Below are 15,438 nucleotides of genomic sequence, written 5' to 3' on the forward strand. Positions count from 1 at the left end.
GGCGCCTACCTAAAAAAATAAATAAAATTCTAAAACCTAATGTTGTGAAAGGAAATGATCAGTACACTGCTGGAGCAGCCTGTCCAGAGGGCAGTTTGGCGCATTGTGTATTAACAGCTTTAGAGACAAATCTTAGACCAAGCAATTCTACTTCTAATAATTTATCATAAGAAAATAATTGAGTATATGCACAAAGGTTTAGTTATACAAGTGTTTATTATTAAAGGATTTTCTGTGTTTTTTTTTAATTTAAAAAAAATTTTTAAGTAAGCTCTACACCTACTGTGGGGCTTGAACTCATGACCCTGAGATCAAGAGTTGCACTCTTTACCACCTGAGCCAGCCAAGTGCCCCGTTAAAGGATTTTTTTATAGTGTAAACATTGGAAACAACTGAAATGTCCAATAATAGATGGCTGGTTAAGTAAACTATGGTATGTCTTTACAATGAAATACAGTGGGGCCACTAAGAATCATGCTTATAGATAAAACATACATTGAAATAGGGGCGCCTGGGTGGCTCAGTCGTTTGAGTGTCTGACTTCAGCTCAGGTCATGATCTCACCATTCATGGGTTCGAGCCTCATATTGGGCTCTGTGCTGACAGCTCAGAGCCTGGAACCTGCTTTGTATTCTGTGTCTCCCTCTGTCTCTGTCCGTCCCCCACTTGCACTCTGTCTCTGTCTCTCAGAAATAAATAAATGTTAAAAAAAAAAAAAACCCAAACACTGAAATAGAAAAATGTTCATGAGTAATTGCAAAATGAAGAAAAATGCTATAATAAAAATACATAATTTCTTTTCATAGAATTCATATATAGATAGAAAAAAAGAAAAATAATTAATACACTTAATATTTTAATAGTGATACCTTGAATTATGATTGTTATAGTTTTCATTTTATTTTTTAATGTTTATTTATTTTTGAGAGAGAGAGTACAAGTGGGGGAGGTGCAGAGAGAGAGGGGGACAGAGGATCCCAAGCTGGCTCTGCGCTGATAGCAGAGAGCCTGACATGGGGCTCGAACCCACAAACCATGAGATCATGACCTGAGCTGAAATCAGATGCTCAACTGACTGAGCCACCCAGGCGCCCCTATTTATGTTTTTTAAAATACTTCCCCCATGTTGCATGTATCACTGTGGTTACATTTTAATCATTAAAAATAATTCCTGACAAATAAAACTCAAAAGACCTGTCTCTACTTTGAATCTGAAATGGACACTAATCCATTGCCTCATTATCATGTTTGTAACTTCTTGTACTCCTTTGGAAAGCTTTTGGAAAAGATTCAAATTCATGTTGCTACTAACAAGCAAGTTTGTGCACAAGACATGTATCCTGCTACAGTGACATAAATATGTATCCATTATAATTTCCAGTGTGGTGCTTATGTTTTTTATATTTGCCCTCAAACAAACATATTACCATTCCTTATCTTCTGAAGAACTTAATATACTTATTCTTAAACTGTTGGTCTGTCCTTGGTCAAAGTTTGGTAAGTGACTAGTTTCTGGATTCCCTCCTCATTTTTCTATCCCTCTGTAAGTGCAGCCAGACATAATACTTCTTTCCCATTACCACTGGTTCTGCCTCTGACTCTGATGGAGTTTGTTCAAAGAACATCTGGTGGGGGAAGGTTATTACTGCAAGTTTTCAGTTTCTGGCAATGGAATTCCACAACTTTTATAAAACACTAAAACTCTTTATTTTTAGATTAAAAGTGATACATTGTTTGTTGAAATAATGTTTCAAGCAACACAGAAACATAGAAATAAAATTAACAGGTTGAGAAATAGTTTTCTAATTATTTTTCTATGTATATCCATATTTAAATAGATTGTAGGGGCGCCTGGGTGGCGCAGTCAGTTAAGCGTCCGACTTCAGCCAGGTCACGATCTCGCGGTCCGTGAGTTCGAGCCCCGCGTCGGGCTCTGGGCTGATGGCTCGGAGCCTGGAGCCTGTTTCCGATTCTGTGTCTCCCTCTCTCTCTGTCCCTCCCCCGTTCATGCTCTGTCTCTCTCTGTCCCAAAAATAAATAAACGTTGAAAAAAAAATAGATAAAATGGACTGATTATATATGTTTTATAACTTGCATTGTTTTATAATTGCATCCCCTAATTTGGAGATGGATGCAAAGAAGCTAGCCCAGGCTAGTAGTCATACTGCCTACTTTCCCTCATCCCAATCCTTAGCCTGCCAAACACCATTCTGATTATAACTTGACTTTGTTTATGGAATTGCATACAAGAAAAGTATAGCCTGGTACTCAAAATTTGAACATGGATGTAGACTCTTCCAAAGCATCTGTTTGTTAAATATGTTCATATTTATTTGAGATGGTATAAGGCAGAGGGCATGGTGGTGACAACCCTCAACATGCCTGGCTCTTGAGTCAGCTATTCCAATCTGGACAAGTTGTTTTCCATGCCTGGAATGCCGTTATCATAGAACATCTCCCTTCACTATCCTCCAGGAGATTCCTGTTGCTTCCTTCTTGTGTGTCAGGCATCCAGTTTTCTCTGTTTCAAGTAATCTTTTATAGTCTACTTCTTTGGGTGGGGTGCTTCCTCCAGGGACTCCCTGAGAAACGGTGTATGAGAGGTCTAAAAAAGAGATTTGGGGGGCGCCTGGGTGGCTCAGTCAGTTGGGTGTCCAACTTCGGCTCAGGTCATGGTCTCACCACTTGTGAGTTCAAGCCCTCTGTCAGGCTGTGTGCTGACAGCTCAGAGCCTGGAGCCTGCTTCCCTTTTTGTGTCTCCCTCTCTCTTTCTGCCCTTCTCCTGCTCACACTCTGTCTTTTTCTCTCAAAAATAAACAAACATTAAAAAAATAATAAAAATAAAAAAGAGATTGAAGTCTTGCCTTTGTACTTTAAAAATTCTTTCACACAGTTGATTGGTATTTTGTGTGAATATAGATTTGTATGTTTGTTTTTTTAGAAAATAATAGTCCTTCAAAAAATTTTTTTGATATTTATTTATTTTTGAGACAGAGTATGAGCAGGGAGGGGGAGAGAGAGAGGGAGAGAGAGAATCCCAGGCAGTTTCCACGCTCAACGCAGGGCCTGATGCAGGGCTGACCTCACAAGGTTATGACCTGAACTGAGATCAAGAGTCGGACACTTAACTGCCTGAGCCACCCAGGCTGCCCTTGAAAGCATTTTTGAAGTGCCCTCTATCTTCCAGTGTTAAGAAGTCTGTTGCCATTCTATTTTCTGCTCCTTTGTGAAGTCCGTTTCTTTTTTTATTTCCAGAAGCTTCCTCTCTTTGTTCACAGAATTCTGCATTATGAAAATCATGGGCCTTGCTTTTTACCCCTTATGCTGGCACTTGGTGGGCTCCTTTTGTCTGAGAAAGAAAATTTGAATTGTTTTATTACTGATTTACTATCCTTTGTTTTCTGTATTTTCTTGTTCTGGGCCTTTTGTTATTTGGATTCTGGACTCTAATTGGTCCTTTTGCTTTTTTTATAGTGTCTTTTTCTTGTTTCGTGGATGCAACAGCTTTCCTTTTGTCTATTAATGTTTTTCTTTTTTCTTTTTCTTTTCTTTAAAAATTTTTAATGTTTTATTTATTTTTGAGAGAGAGAGAGGGCATGTGTGCGAGCAGGGGAGGGGCAGAGGGAGAAGGAGACACAGAATCCGAAGCAGGCTCCAGGCTCTGAGCTGACAGCACAGAGCCTGACGCTGGGTTCAAACTCATGACCCATGAGATCATGGCCTGAGCAGAAGTCAGATGCTTAACTGACTCAGCCACCCAGGTGCCCCTTTTTTTCTTTTTTTTAAAGTTCTCGTCACTCTCCACGGTTTCTGTTTCTTTTAAGTTGTTTTCTTTCTGTTTGTTTTGATCTCTACCCTTCTCATTTCAGGCTTTCCTTGGACATTAGATAATGCCCATGGTTAAGAGTCGGGTGCTATTGGAAGCTCTGGGCTTCACTGTGGGGTTATCTGGCTGGTTCATTTGCTGGGGAACCCTAATGTCAGAATTTTCAGAGCTTTCCTCCTGAGCTTCCTCCATAAAAGTCTTCCAGTATTTTCCTTGGAGTGTGAAGTCTGGCCGCCAGCTTTGTTAGAGCCAGTGAGGGAAGAAGCCTGGGGAGTCTCAGCATTCGCCAGTTAGTATGTACATAATCATTTAATCCTCTGTTTTGGGAACAGTATCCACCATCTCAACTGTACCAAACATCCTCTGTTTTACACTCTCCAGAAAACAAAACTCCAGCCTTCTACTAGGTTGGGGGAAGAGTGCTCCCTACTGGGATACAATAGGGGGAGGGATCTAGAGATTTCATTGTTTCCAAAACAGATTTTCCACAGTCCTCTGCCCCTCCCACTTCCAGAGGGATCTTGGCTGCCAGGTCTTGCACCCTTGGAGGTGCACCCCCACCTCTGGAGGATTCTTTGGGACAAATTGGTTGGTCTTCCACTCTCTCCTCTTCTGGCTTAGGTTTTGGCTTTCCTGGATCTGCTGTCGGTTTTCATTCATCCGCCTGCTTTCCAAATTCCAGAATGTGTTCCTATTATCTCTTCTCCTGTTCTGACCATGTAGGTTTTGGTCTTGGAAAAAACCTCTCAGTGTGGCTCTAGTCAGGTTTGGAGAGGGAGTGAAATTAGATGGGCTTGTTCAACCTACTGTCTTAATCCACAAGTCCTTTGAAACACTCCCTTCACTTGGCTTTGGCGACACTGCTTTTCTGAGTGTCACCTTATTTTCCCCCATACTCAACCCCAGTCTCTTGCTGAATCCCTCTCTGCTCTCTGACCTCCACCTGTTGTAGGGCCTCAGGACTTTGACCTTCTCTTCTTTTTCTGTATTCACTTCCGTGGCTTCCATCTAGCCCTAGGGCTCCAAATATCATCCATATGTATATACTTCCCAAATTTATATTTCCAGCCTGACCTCCCTTGTGAATTCAGAACTGCCAACCCAGAGGCTTTCTTTTGCTGTCCAATAAGCATCTCAATATATTCACCTTTCCTCCCCCAAACCAGATCTTCCCTCAGCATTCTCCTCAGTAAAGAGCTAGTCAAGCTGAAACCTTGGTATCATTCCTTGGTTCCTTTCTGTCTCTCCTATCCAATCTTTCAGAAAATCCTGAAGATTCTATTTTGAAAATATTGCCCAAATCTGGCCACTTCTCACTCCCGTAACCACTACTTCAAATGTTAACTTAAGCAGAGAAGCTCTCTGGACCACGCTACAGAAGATAGTGCCCCTTCCGGCACAGAACCCTGTGTACCTACGCGTATATCCAGTTCCAACCCAACACAACAGAACAGATTCTATTTATTTCCCTCTTATCTTTGTAACTCCCTTCTTCAGCAGTGAAAAACTTGCCTCCTATCATCATCAGCTAAGAAGGATCTTAGAGATGGACTCTGAGGCCCTGGCATTTTAGAGAAGAAACAGAGTAATAAAGTGAAGTGAGTAGCTAGCTCAAGATGACCACTGGATGGTTTTGACGTTTGAGGACTGTGTAATAATGGGCCCAGCTTTAGAGGAGTATTAATAAATATGCTGTTATGATTTACTTTTAAGTGCTCCTTTTGCATAATTTCTTTAGGGAAATGTTTTTAGAGACTAAAGTGGCCTGGCACTGATAACCTTATATTAATATTTAATTCATTAAATAATCAAAGTATGGTCCATATTTTTTCTGGACAAGAAGGTGAGGCTGGGGGAAGCATTTTCTCTAAAGTGCCCTCCTCTTAGTTGTATTTTTCTAGGCCTTCTTTCTGAACAGGTGAGCTTTCCTGGCATTGTTAACAGTGTAGCACTAGGACAAGGAAGAGAATTTAGAGAGAAGATACTTCAATCCCAGGGACATGGTTCTGGTCCAGAAATGTCCCAGCTCTTCCTGGCGGTGGCCTCTTCATTTCCTCCACATTGTCCCATCCTCTGTTCAAGCATCCTCTGATCTACTTGAAAGGATTTCCTGAACATCTGGTCTGGTGACAACAGTGGCCTCGTGGCCCATCCCAGAGCCTAGAAGTGACTTGTTTTGGTCACCTAAACACAACTACTAGAGAGAGTTTCCTCCCCGGTTTACTTATTAGTTCTGGCTGAGGACCATAACACCATTGTTTAACGTCTGATTCATAAAAACAGTAAGTCCGGATGGTGGGTGGGAGGCTCTAAAAATAAATGTACTCTCTCTGTAGTCATTTCACTCATTGCCCGATATATATTTTAAAGGCTCCCAGAAGAGGAGTCTCTTCCTAATTCGCACGAAGCATCTGACAGGGCTACTGGTTGCCCTGGTTATGTAAGCTGAGAGGGAAGAAGTGGGAGGCTGGGGGCAGTGGCACCAAGTGTAGACGACGGTGATAGAGGACAGGGCAGAGAGATGTGGAGTGGGATGCGGCTAGCTGCCAGAGAGAAGCAGTGTGGGAAAGAACCACTTATTCACTTTTGTTACATGCTGTGCAATGTAAACCTCTTCCCTCTTGGCAGTAAAATCTTCATTACTTAAAAAAAAAAAAAAAAAAAAAATGCTGCCTGGGGAGTCTGGAGAAACCATGTGCCTGTGCATGAAAGATGAATTCTGTCTCAAGGCATCAGTTTGAAGCCACTTGAAAAAAGCAAACAAACAACAATACCTTTTATGCTATGTATTAACTAACTTTTCATCAACAAAAAGCTCCTGGTAGAAATGGAGCTCAAATTACCAGGCAGGTTTCCAGTGGTGTCACAGATGTTTGAGGTAGGTGATCCTAAGTATTTGTGGAAACCCCTCAGTCTTCATGGTCCCTTTCTGTAGAAGTCGATGTTAGTATTGCTATTACCTTGCTGTCCCTAGAATCCCACTGTGTGTTGATCACATGCTCTTTACACTTTGGATTTGCTCTGTGAGGTGGATGGCGGTATGTGTCACTACGTAAGCCTGTCTTAGTTTACTCTTTCCTTCCTTCCTTTCCTTCCTTCCTTCTTCCTTCCTTTCCTTCCTTCCTTTCCTTCCTTTCTTTCCTTCCTTCCTTCCCTTCCTTTCCTTCCTTTCCTTCATTCCTTCTTCCTTCCTTTCCTTCCTTCCTTCCTTCCTTCCTTCCTTCCTTCCTTCCTTCCTTCTTCCTTTCCTTTCCTTTCCTTTCCTTTCCTTTCCTTTCCTTTCCTTTCCTTTCCTTTCCTTCCTTCAGCTGAGTTCCATGGCTACACTAAAGAATGTGTTTATGTTGCTTCTTTATTTTTATTAGGGTACCAGAACATCTTGTGAAGAGCATAACTTGGCAGACATTGCAAGCTGTAAATTTTTGCCATAAACACAACGTAAGTCTCATGATCGCCCTTGAAAAATCAGAAAGCTGCCCTTAAGCTGAGGTAGAGCCTTTGTACAAAATTTACATCCTACTTTTGTGGATATGATTTTCACCCAAATCTTCTGAAGCCTGGTTGGGGTTAACAGAGGCTAAAAATGCCAACCTGGCTATTCTTACTTGTTCAGGTTACATAAAAGATGTATTGTTACAATGTTAAGAAAGTAGTTATAGGTTTATATTGGTGAGAAACTGCTTAAAGTAGAATCTGGAGTCTGCATTGATCTGGCACCCTCAAAAAGCTCCGAAACTGGAGAGAGGAGCCCCAGGTGGCTCATGCCTGTTTAGTTGCGGGAGGCGGAGTCCCACGCGCCATGCACAAATGCTGGTGTCTGTGTTGGTGAGATAAGAATGCCAACGCTGGAGCACAGCAGCCCAGCGGACGTCTCTGAGAGTCCTGGCCAGAGCTAGGCTGCGTGGGAGGCACAGGGGGCTGCTGCCCAGGTGGTAAGACGCCACGAACACTGGGCAAGTGACTGCTCCCTCCAGTACGGCACTGCCCCCTCCCTGCACACAGAAGCCAGATTCCAATATTTGAGCTTCATTTTGGCCATCAGAGCACCTTGACTGCAATATGTCATATCCTATCTACTGCCAGGCTCAATTTAGCCGGTGGGCTGAATCCCCTACCTTAGGAGGTCCTAAATGATTTTTCTTGAAACTGCCTTTCTGGAAGGAGAAAATACAGAAGTCGCCAGCACTTCCCCCTTTGGAGCCTCCACTCAGCTGAAGGCAACAATCAAATGTCAAAATGCATGTATCCCAGAGAGCATGGACACCTTATGCTGCTATTTATTGCAAGTGGGGGTGAGCACTTTCCTGAAGGCAGGTGTTAAGATGGGGGAGCAAGAGACACCTCCTAAAGGCCCTGGTGGGGAAAATCAGAAACAGTAAAGAGGAATACAACACATACCACTGTTCCCTGGAGAGTCCCTGAAGCTCTGGGCGGCCACATGTACTGATGTGGGGAGGGTGTAGAACCTTGTAAAAGAATTTCCAGAACAGAATAGGAACACATTCTTGCTTGTGAGTCCTTCTGACCATCTGTCATCATGATATTCATGGGTGTACCCATTTATAGTAATATGTGAAGCCAGTGGGAAAAGAATGGCGGTCTCAGGAACATTAATTGCTGAGAACCAGATAGATAGTAACAAAATAATTGAGAAATTGTCTCCCCCCGCCCCCAGATTTTCAAGAATAATAAATACCCATGGGGAAACATGTACACTGATCTCTCACCCTGAAGGTCCTTTGGAGGGAGAACTAGGCCAGGCCCAAGAAGAACCTCTGTCCTCTCTCCAAATTCTAGAAAGTCAAGAATACCCCAGGGTTTCAGCTGTAAGCTAAAGAGGGTCTCTCAGATTGCAGCAGGATCCAACATTCTTCTCCAGAGAGGAAAATGCTTGGGAGAAGGGAAGATTATTGGAAATTGGGATTTTGACCCAAATGTTGTTTTTATGTAATCCTTAATTAGGTTGTTGATTTGTTCTTTGCCAAGAGAATTGTTATTTAATAAGAAAATCATGTGAAGATTCTTCAACTTTCTTCTAACATTAGCCTGTTAAACAATGTCAGCTGTGGTTTGGAAACCACAGGTGATTTGAGTCTAAGTTATGGAGTGGGGGCTATGTCCCATGGGGGTGGATGTCGCTCTAAGAACGCTTGTGTGTGGGACAGAGCTGACATCTAGCGACTCTCCCCAGAGGCTAAGCTCTGTCTACCCTTGTTTATCTTGTCAGGATGAATTCCAAGAGCTGGAAGGGAGGTCTCTTGGCAAGCTCTGGTTCCCGCCCTTCTCTTCCCCAGCTTATCTCAGCAGGCCCAGGGCTTGTCCTGTTTACCAGGCGGACTGTGTTCTGTTCTCAGCTAAACAACTGAACTGTGAATTCTGCTTATGTATCAACTTGCAGCTTCTGCAGCCCCGATGCAGGCCTCACCCAGAGGCTTTTAACATTTGCCCTTCCACCTAGGCTTACCAGAATAAATATAGGGCACCCAGTTAAATTTGAATTTCAGAGAAACAGTCTTAACTTTTTAGTATAAGTATGTCCCAAATATTTCATGGGATGTACTTACACTGAAAACTTATTTGTTGTTTATTCTGCCTACCCTATTTTCATTTTTTCTTTCTTCCTTTTTGGTCTTCTTGGGTCCTTTAGGAATTTGGAGTGATTCAGGCTATAATAAGTATGGTACTAGATTTATTTTAGGCTGCTATTTTGTAGCCTATTATCCAAACAGCCAGTACAAGGTTTTAATGATTTTTCAGATATTTGCTAAATATTCATGAGTTCTGTTTATCCCATACGTTATAGTTCTCCTTGATAATCTGTTTTTGTTTTGATTTTTGTGACTAGTGCATACATAGAGATGTGAAGCCAGAAAATATCCTCATCACAAAACATTCAGTGATTAAGCTTTGTGACTTTGGATTTGCTCGGCTTTTGAGTGAGTGTTGATATTTTCTTAAATAATTGTAAAAGAGAGAGAGATTTATTTATGTGAGAAAGGCTCTTGATGCTATAAAAAGCTAGTTCTTATATGTTTAGGGCATAAGCATGCCCTAAATTACAATTCTGCAATTACTGAAAACATGTAGATACATACAGTGGCTTAGAAATGTATGCTATATAAATTATACCACAGTAGTTATTATTAAAGAGTATGTTATTCTCCTGGTTTCTACCTTTTTTTTTTTTTTTTTTTTTTTTCTTAAATAGTGATCTCAGAAGTACTATTTTAGAAGAGTGGTCGTTTTCAGCTTTGGCTGCAGATTAGAATCATCTGGGGAACTATTAACTATAACTATAAAAACTACACTGAGAGAACTCACCAGGCTCTCCCCCAGGAGTTCTGGTCTCACTGGACTGAGATGGGGCCCAAGCATTAGTAATTTAACAAATACTACATTAATGATTTTAATATGCAACCAGTATGGAGAACCATTGATTTACAAAAGCCACAAGATGGGGCACAAGCTTGATTTCTTAGGTCTTCCCCCTGCCTGTTTTGATTCCAGTCTTCCACTGCTCTCTCTCTGTTTTCCATGTACCATCACTGGCCAGCTGGACCAAGTGACTACTACACAGACTATGTGGCTACCAGGTGGTACCGCTCCCCGGAACTGTTGGTGGGGGACACCCAGTACGGCCCCCCAGTAGATGTGTGGGCTGTTGGCTGTGTCTTTGCTGAGCTGCTGTCAGGGGTGCCTCTGTGGCCCGGGAAATCAGATGTGGATCAGCTCTATCTGATTAGGAAAACCTTGGGTAAGTGGTGTTTTTGTTATGCCTTTTGGGAAACTGAATAGTTTGACCCGTGTCAATACAGGATGGAGCCAAGTTCCCAGTCTCATTCGATGCCCTTTACAATCACAAAGGAGGGGTACTCTAGAAGCCTCACTTAAATAATTCCATTAAAGGTGTCCACATTTGGGGGTACCTGGCTGACTCAGTCTGTAGAGCATGCAACTCTTGATCTCGGGGTTGTGAGTTTGAGCCCACCTTGGGCATACAGATTATTTAAAAAAAAAGGAAAAAGTTGTCCACGTTTGTTTTTAATAAAAAGAATTAACTAGAGTGAATACATACCGATTGTTCAAAAGGACACAAGGTTCTCTCTTCAGCATAGTTTGGATCAAGTTAAACTCTGAATAATGATCATAGCAACAGTAAAAGCTACGTTTCTGTATGGGCCTAACAGTTTACAGAATGCTACTGTGTTTTATTTCATTTATTAGGATTTCATTTATTAGGATTTATTCTTTATTATTGTAATTTATTCTTTGGGTATCCTTCACTCTAGTCTGCCAGGCTAGATGGGATCACTGAGATGCTATAGAAGATTCTAAACCTTCTAAGTGTCAGGAAGAAAGGCTGGATCTTCTGGTGTCACTTTCGTTGTCTTTCTCTCTACTCTTGGGGTGGGATGGGGGAGGGAAGGGGAGGAGAAGAGAGACTTGGAGAGGAATGGATGAAAAGATCTATAAGCAGTGACTGCCTTCTTCAAAAGTCGGGGAATTGCTACTACTCCCCAATTGAAAGCAAACTTCCTCCTCTAAACTCTTGGAGCATCTACCATCACCCTGTCTTGTCTTGTACTTTTATCTCCCCAAAGATACTGTAAGCTACCTGAGGGTGAGATCATGTCTTACATTTCTAGATTTCCTCCACTGATATCTGCACATAGTAGGCAGTAGGTATTTGCTGATGGGTCTTTTTGAGTAGTATGTAAGGCACCTTGGAGCGATTCCAGGGGCACTCAGCCTTCCTTTGTTTCAGGGCACCCTCTTGTGTCTCCACTTCCAGCACCCTGATGGAAGAAAGTTGTTAAGATACAAGCAGTGTGCTCATGATGAAGTTCACTGAGATCCGGGGCAAGGTAGTAGAGAGTTGTTTTGGCTGCTTGTACAAAATGGGGCAAGACAACAGTTTTTGGATTTGCATGAGAGGTAAAGTTCCAAAACAAATCTGTAAAATTAGACAACTTGATACCCTGGGGTGGAAACTCCAGTCCAGTTTCTGGGTTAGCAGTATTTCTGGGTCCCTGATTGGGAGGTTTTTGTCATTCACTCTGCTTTGGGAAGTGGGCCTGGGTGTACCCCAGGGGCACCCTGCTGAGTATCTCCTGGTATTCTCGGAACAAAATTCCTCTGCACATGTAATATCCCTAGATTTTACACAAGGGTGATTTTAGCTGATTTGGCTGAAATGTGGGTAGGATGAACCTCACCTTATCCTCCAGAATATAGAAATGCTTCTTTTGTTTCATTGATTCATATTGTAAATGCTTTCTAAGCAGTAGGTAAAATGGGATTTCCAAGTGATCACTATTTGATGAAACAAGAAAAGGTGGTTCCAATTGGAAATGAATTCCTTCTAGCTAGATCTTCCATGATTTCTTCTTGCCTTCTTACCTTCTTTTCCTCCTCCTACCCCTCCTCCTTCCTTCCCTCCTTTCATCCCTCTTTCTTCCTTCCTCTCTCCCTTTTTCCCTTGCTTTTATCCTCAGATATTTATTGACTGCTTGTATGTGTCGGGCACTGTTCTAAGTGGTAGGCCAGTACCCTTTTATATCCACCCATCAGAATTCAGTTGATATGATTTTGCTTTGTATTTGTTGCACGTTGGCTATTTTTTTAAAAGGCATTATTTTGTGTGTGTGTGTGTGTGTGTGTGTGTGTGTGTGTGTGTGTGTGTGTGTGTATGCTTCTGAGTTGTTTGGATTCCTCAAATACATTGTGAGTCTTTGAGGGGCAAGAACCTCATAGCCTTCAGTTTCTGTGCATGCCTTCTCTACACCTAACATGGTGCTTCATCCACTGAGGTCTTAGTACATGTTGTTGAGGGTTGCCTCAACATCTCCCTCTGATTGAAAGAGCAGACTACAGCCTTCACTGGTGGTAGGCACAGACCCAGCACTGATGGAGACAAACCATAGATCAGCCCTTGCTAACCAATCTCTTTCTTCTTGTCCAAAGGAGATCTCATTCCTAGACACCAGCAAGTATTTAGTACGAATCAGTACTTCAGCGGGGTGAAAATTCCAGACCCTGAGGATATGGTGAGTGACCCATTTTGGAAAGAGCTCTGAATATGGAGGCTAAGGGTACCAGGGTGTTTAGGTGGTAATCATTCTCTTTATATGGGGAGTTGCAGACTAACGAGGTTTTGGTAGTTACTCGCCTGCCTTAGGGCCGTGGCCCACACTGCACTGGAAAGTCCATTTAAGAGTGAAAAAGAAAATTGGGGCAAATTGGCTAGCAAGACCCTGGCCTTCAATACCAATTTAGAAGTTGCTGATAGCAGAGGTTAGCCAGCATGTTGGACAGAAATGCAGAATTGCCTGCCTTCTCCTGTCCTGCCTTGTTTTCAGCAGCTGAAGCTAGGTACCTCACACAGTGACTTATCCAGGAGGAAAATCCAGCATTGCCCAAGTCCCCTACTCTACTATACTCTTACTGCCCAGACCATGGTGGGAAACCATAATGAACTTGCTTGGCAAGCCTCATTCTGGTATCTCTCCTCTACAGACAATGTGGAGAAAATACTCATTTTTTAAAATTGAAAAATTTTAAATGTGCATACTCTTAACACACTTTCAAGAATTTATTGCAGTGAAACCATCAGACAGAGGCATCAATATGTGACATTAGAAATTATTTCCTTTAGGGGCGCCTGGGTGGCGCAGTCGGTTAAGCGTCCGACTTCAGCCAGGTCACGATCTCGCGGTCCGTGAGTTCGAGCCCCGCGTCGGGCTCTGTGCTGATGGCTCAGAGCCTGGAGCCTGTTTCCGATTCTGTGTCTCCCTCTCTCTCTGCCCCTCCCCCGTTCATGCTCTGTCTGTCTCTGTCCCAAAAATAAATAAACGTTGAAAAAAAAAAAAAAAAAAAAAAGAAATTATTTCCTTTAGTGTTCCATCCATAGGGGATTCATCATGTAAGTTATGATATATCTCTACAATAGAAATGCCACATAGCCAGTAAAAATAATTAGATTTATTATTCACCTGAATAAAAAGTCCACAATGTATTGTTAAATGAAAAAGGCTATAAATAGTACTAATAATTTGACATAATTTTAATAAATGTTTAATAAATGCACAATTTATGTATGTATGTACACATACATTTACATATATAAATAAAATGTGACCGGGGCGCCTGGGTGGCGCAGTCGGTTAAGCGTCCGACTTCAGCCAGGTCACGATCTCGCGGTCCGTGAGTTCGAGCCCCGCGTCGGGCTCTGGGCTGATGGCTCAGAGCCTGGAGCCTGTTTCCGATTCTGAGTCTCCCTCTCTCTCTGCCCCTCTCCCGTTCATGCTCTGTCTCTCTCTGTCCCAAAAATAAATAAACGTTGAAAAAAAAAAAAAAAACTTTAAAAAAATAAAAAAATAAAATGTGACCGCTTCTGGAAAATCACGCAAAGTTTTTTACATTTGTGAAATAAATGGCTGCAAGGTTATATACCAAAATATTAACAGTGGGTATCTCTTTGCGGTGGCATGATTTCTTTCTTTCTTTATGGTTTTTTAAAAAAATACTTTTGGGTGTCTTCCAATGAGCCTGTATTATAATCAAAAACATCTCAGAGCACAATTAACGTTTGTGAAATCCTGAGTTTCTACCGTCTAAGGAAGGTACTTTCAAACTGAAACTAAGCCTCTAATTGCTCAGTTTCCAGATGGAAGTTCTGTCAAGCTCCATTTGAGCTCTGTGTTCACTCATCCTCCTGGCCTGTCCCACGGTGAAGGCTTTCACCTTCCCCTGCTGCCTCCTTCTCCGGCACCACTACAAATAGGAAAAGTGGGTCATGCTGGGAGCATGCTGGGACCGAGAGGCAGGAATGACACCTGGCATATGGGAGGTGACCCAGCTGGCTCCCTTGTGACCTGGACATTCCCAGTTCCACACTAAATATCCCTTAGTGATTTCCTCTTCGCTTGTCTTACAGTGAAGACTCATGAACAACCCGGGGTTTCATAAATGCAAAAGGCTTCCCAGGGTCTCCCAGAGGTTGTCCTGCAGGGGATTTCCTGTTGACAGAAACACAGGAAGAAGTAATGCGGGGGCTGCATTGGTTGAACATCTGTGCCCGAGTCCCTCTGCCGGTCAGTCATCCTGCTGGAGGGAGGCCTGCTTGCCTCTGGCACTGGGAAACCAGCTAAGCAGGCAGAATGGGCTCTCCTATCACAGCCAACCAGCGGGCCTCGTCCCAGGCCAGGCGTTGTTGCTGAGACAGCAGAGCTCAGTGTCAGCAATGTCATGTCAATCCCTAGCAGTGCCCAGATTTAACACACACAAAAGGCAAGAGAAATATTTAAGATATAGTTGGGGGTGGGGGAGGCTACTCTCAAGGTTCTAATACAAATCTGCTGTAGGATTTTTTTTTCCCTGGTGATCTTAGGGAACTCCAAAACTGAGGCTCTTATCTCTTACCCTTACGGTGATTAGTAAGTGCACACTCGGAATTTGAGTGTTGGGGGCTGATTCCCTGTGCAAAAATAACATCGTGCTGTGCTCTTAAGCTTGACCACAGCACTTAGGAGTGGTATTGCATTAGATGAGCCTGGCCAGTCCCTCCAGCGCACATCTGCCATCTCTTTATACATGCGATGCACTCCATCCAG

At 42.6% G+C, this 15,438-nt stretch overlaps 1 protein-coding gene across 2 annotated transcripts in view; it reads left to right on the plus strand.

Moving 5' to 3' along the window:
• The window catches only part of CDKL1 (cyclin dependent kinase like 1), a 60,879-nt gene that overhangs the window by 39,046 nt on the left and 6,395 nt on the right, over positions 1-15,438 (plus strand). For both annotated transcript variants that reach the window (XM_086709793.1, XM_086709794.1), the window contains exons 4-7: positions 7,192-7,264; positions 9,672-9,762; positions 10,380-10,580; positions 12,791-12,873. In XM_086709793.1, coding sequence (XP_086565919.1) covers positions 7,192-7,264; positions 9,672-9,762; positions 10,380-10,580; positions 12,791-12,873 — 448 coding nt within the window. The remainder of the gene's footprint in view (positions 1-7,191; positions 7,265-9,671; positions 9,763-10,379; positions 10,581-12,790; positions 12,874-15,438) is intronic.

Source organism: Puma concolor, chromosome B3 (genome assembly GCF_028749965.1).
Source record: "Puma concolor isolate L17-30 chromosome B3, mPumCon1.1.hap2, whole genome shotgun sequence".
NCBI lineage: Eukaryota > Metazoa > Chordata > Mammalia > Carnivora > Felidae > Puma > Puma concolor.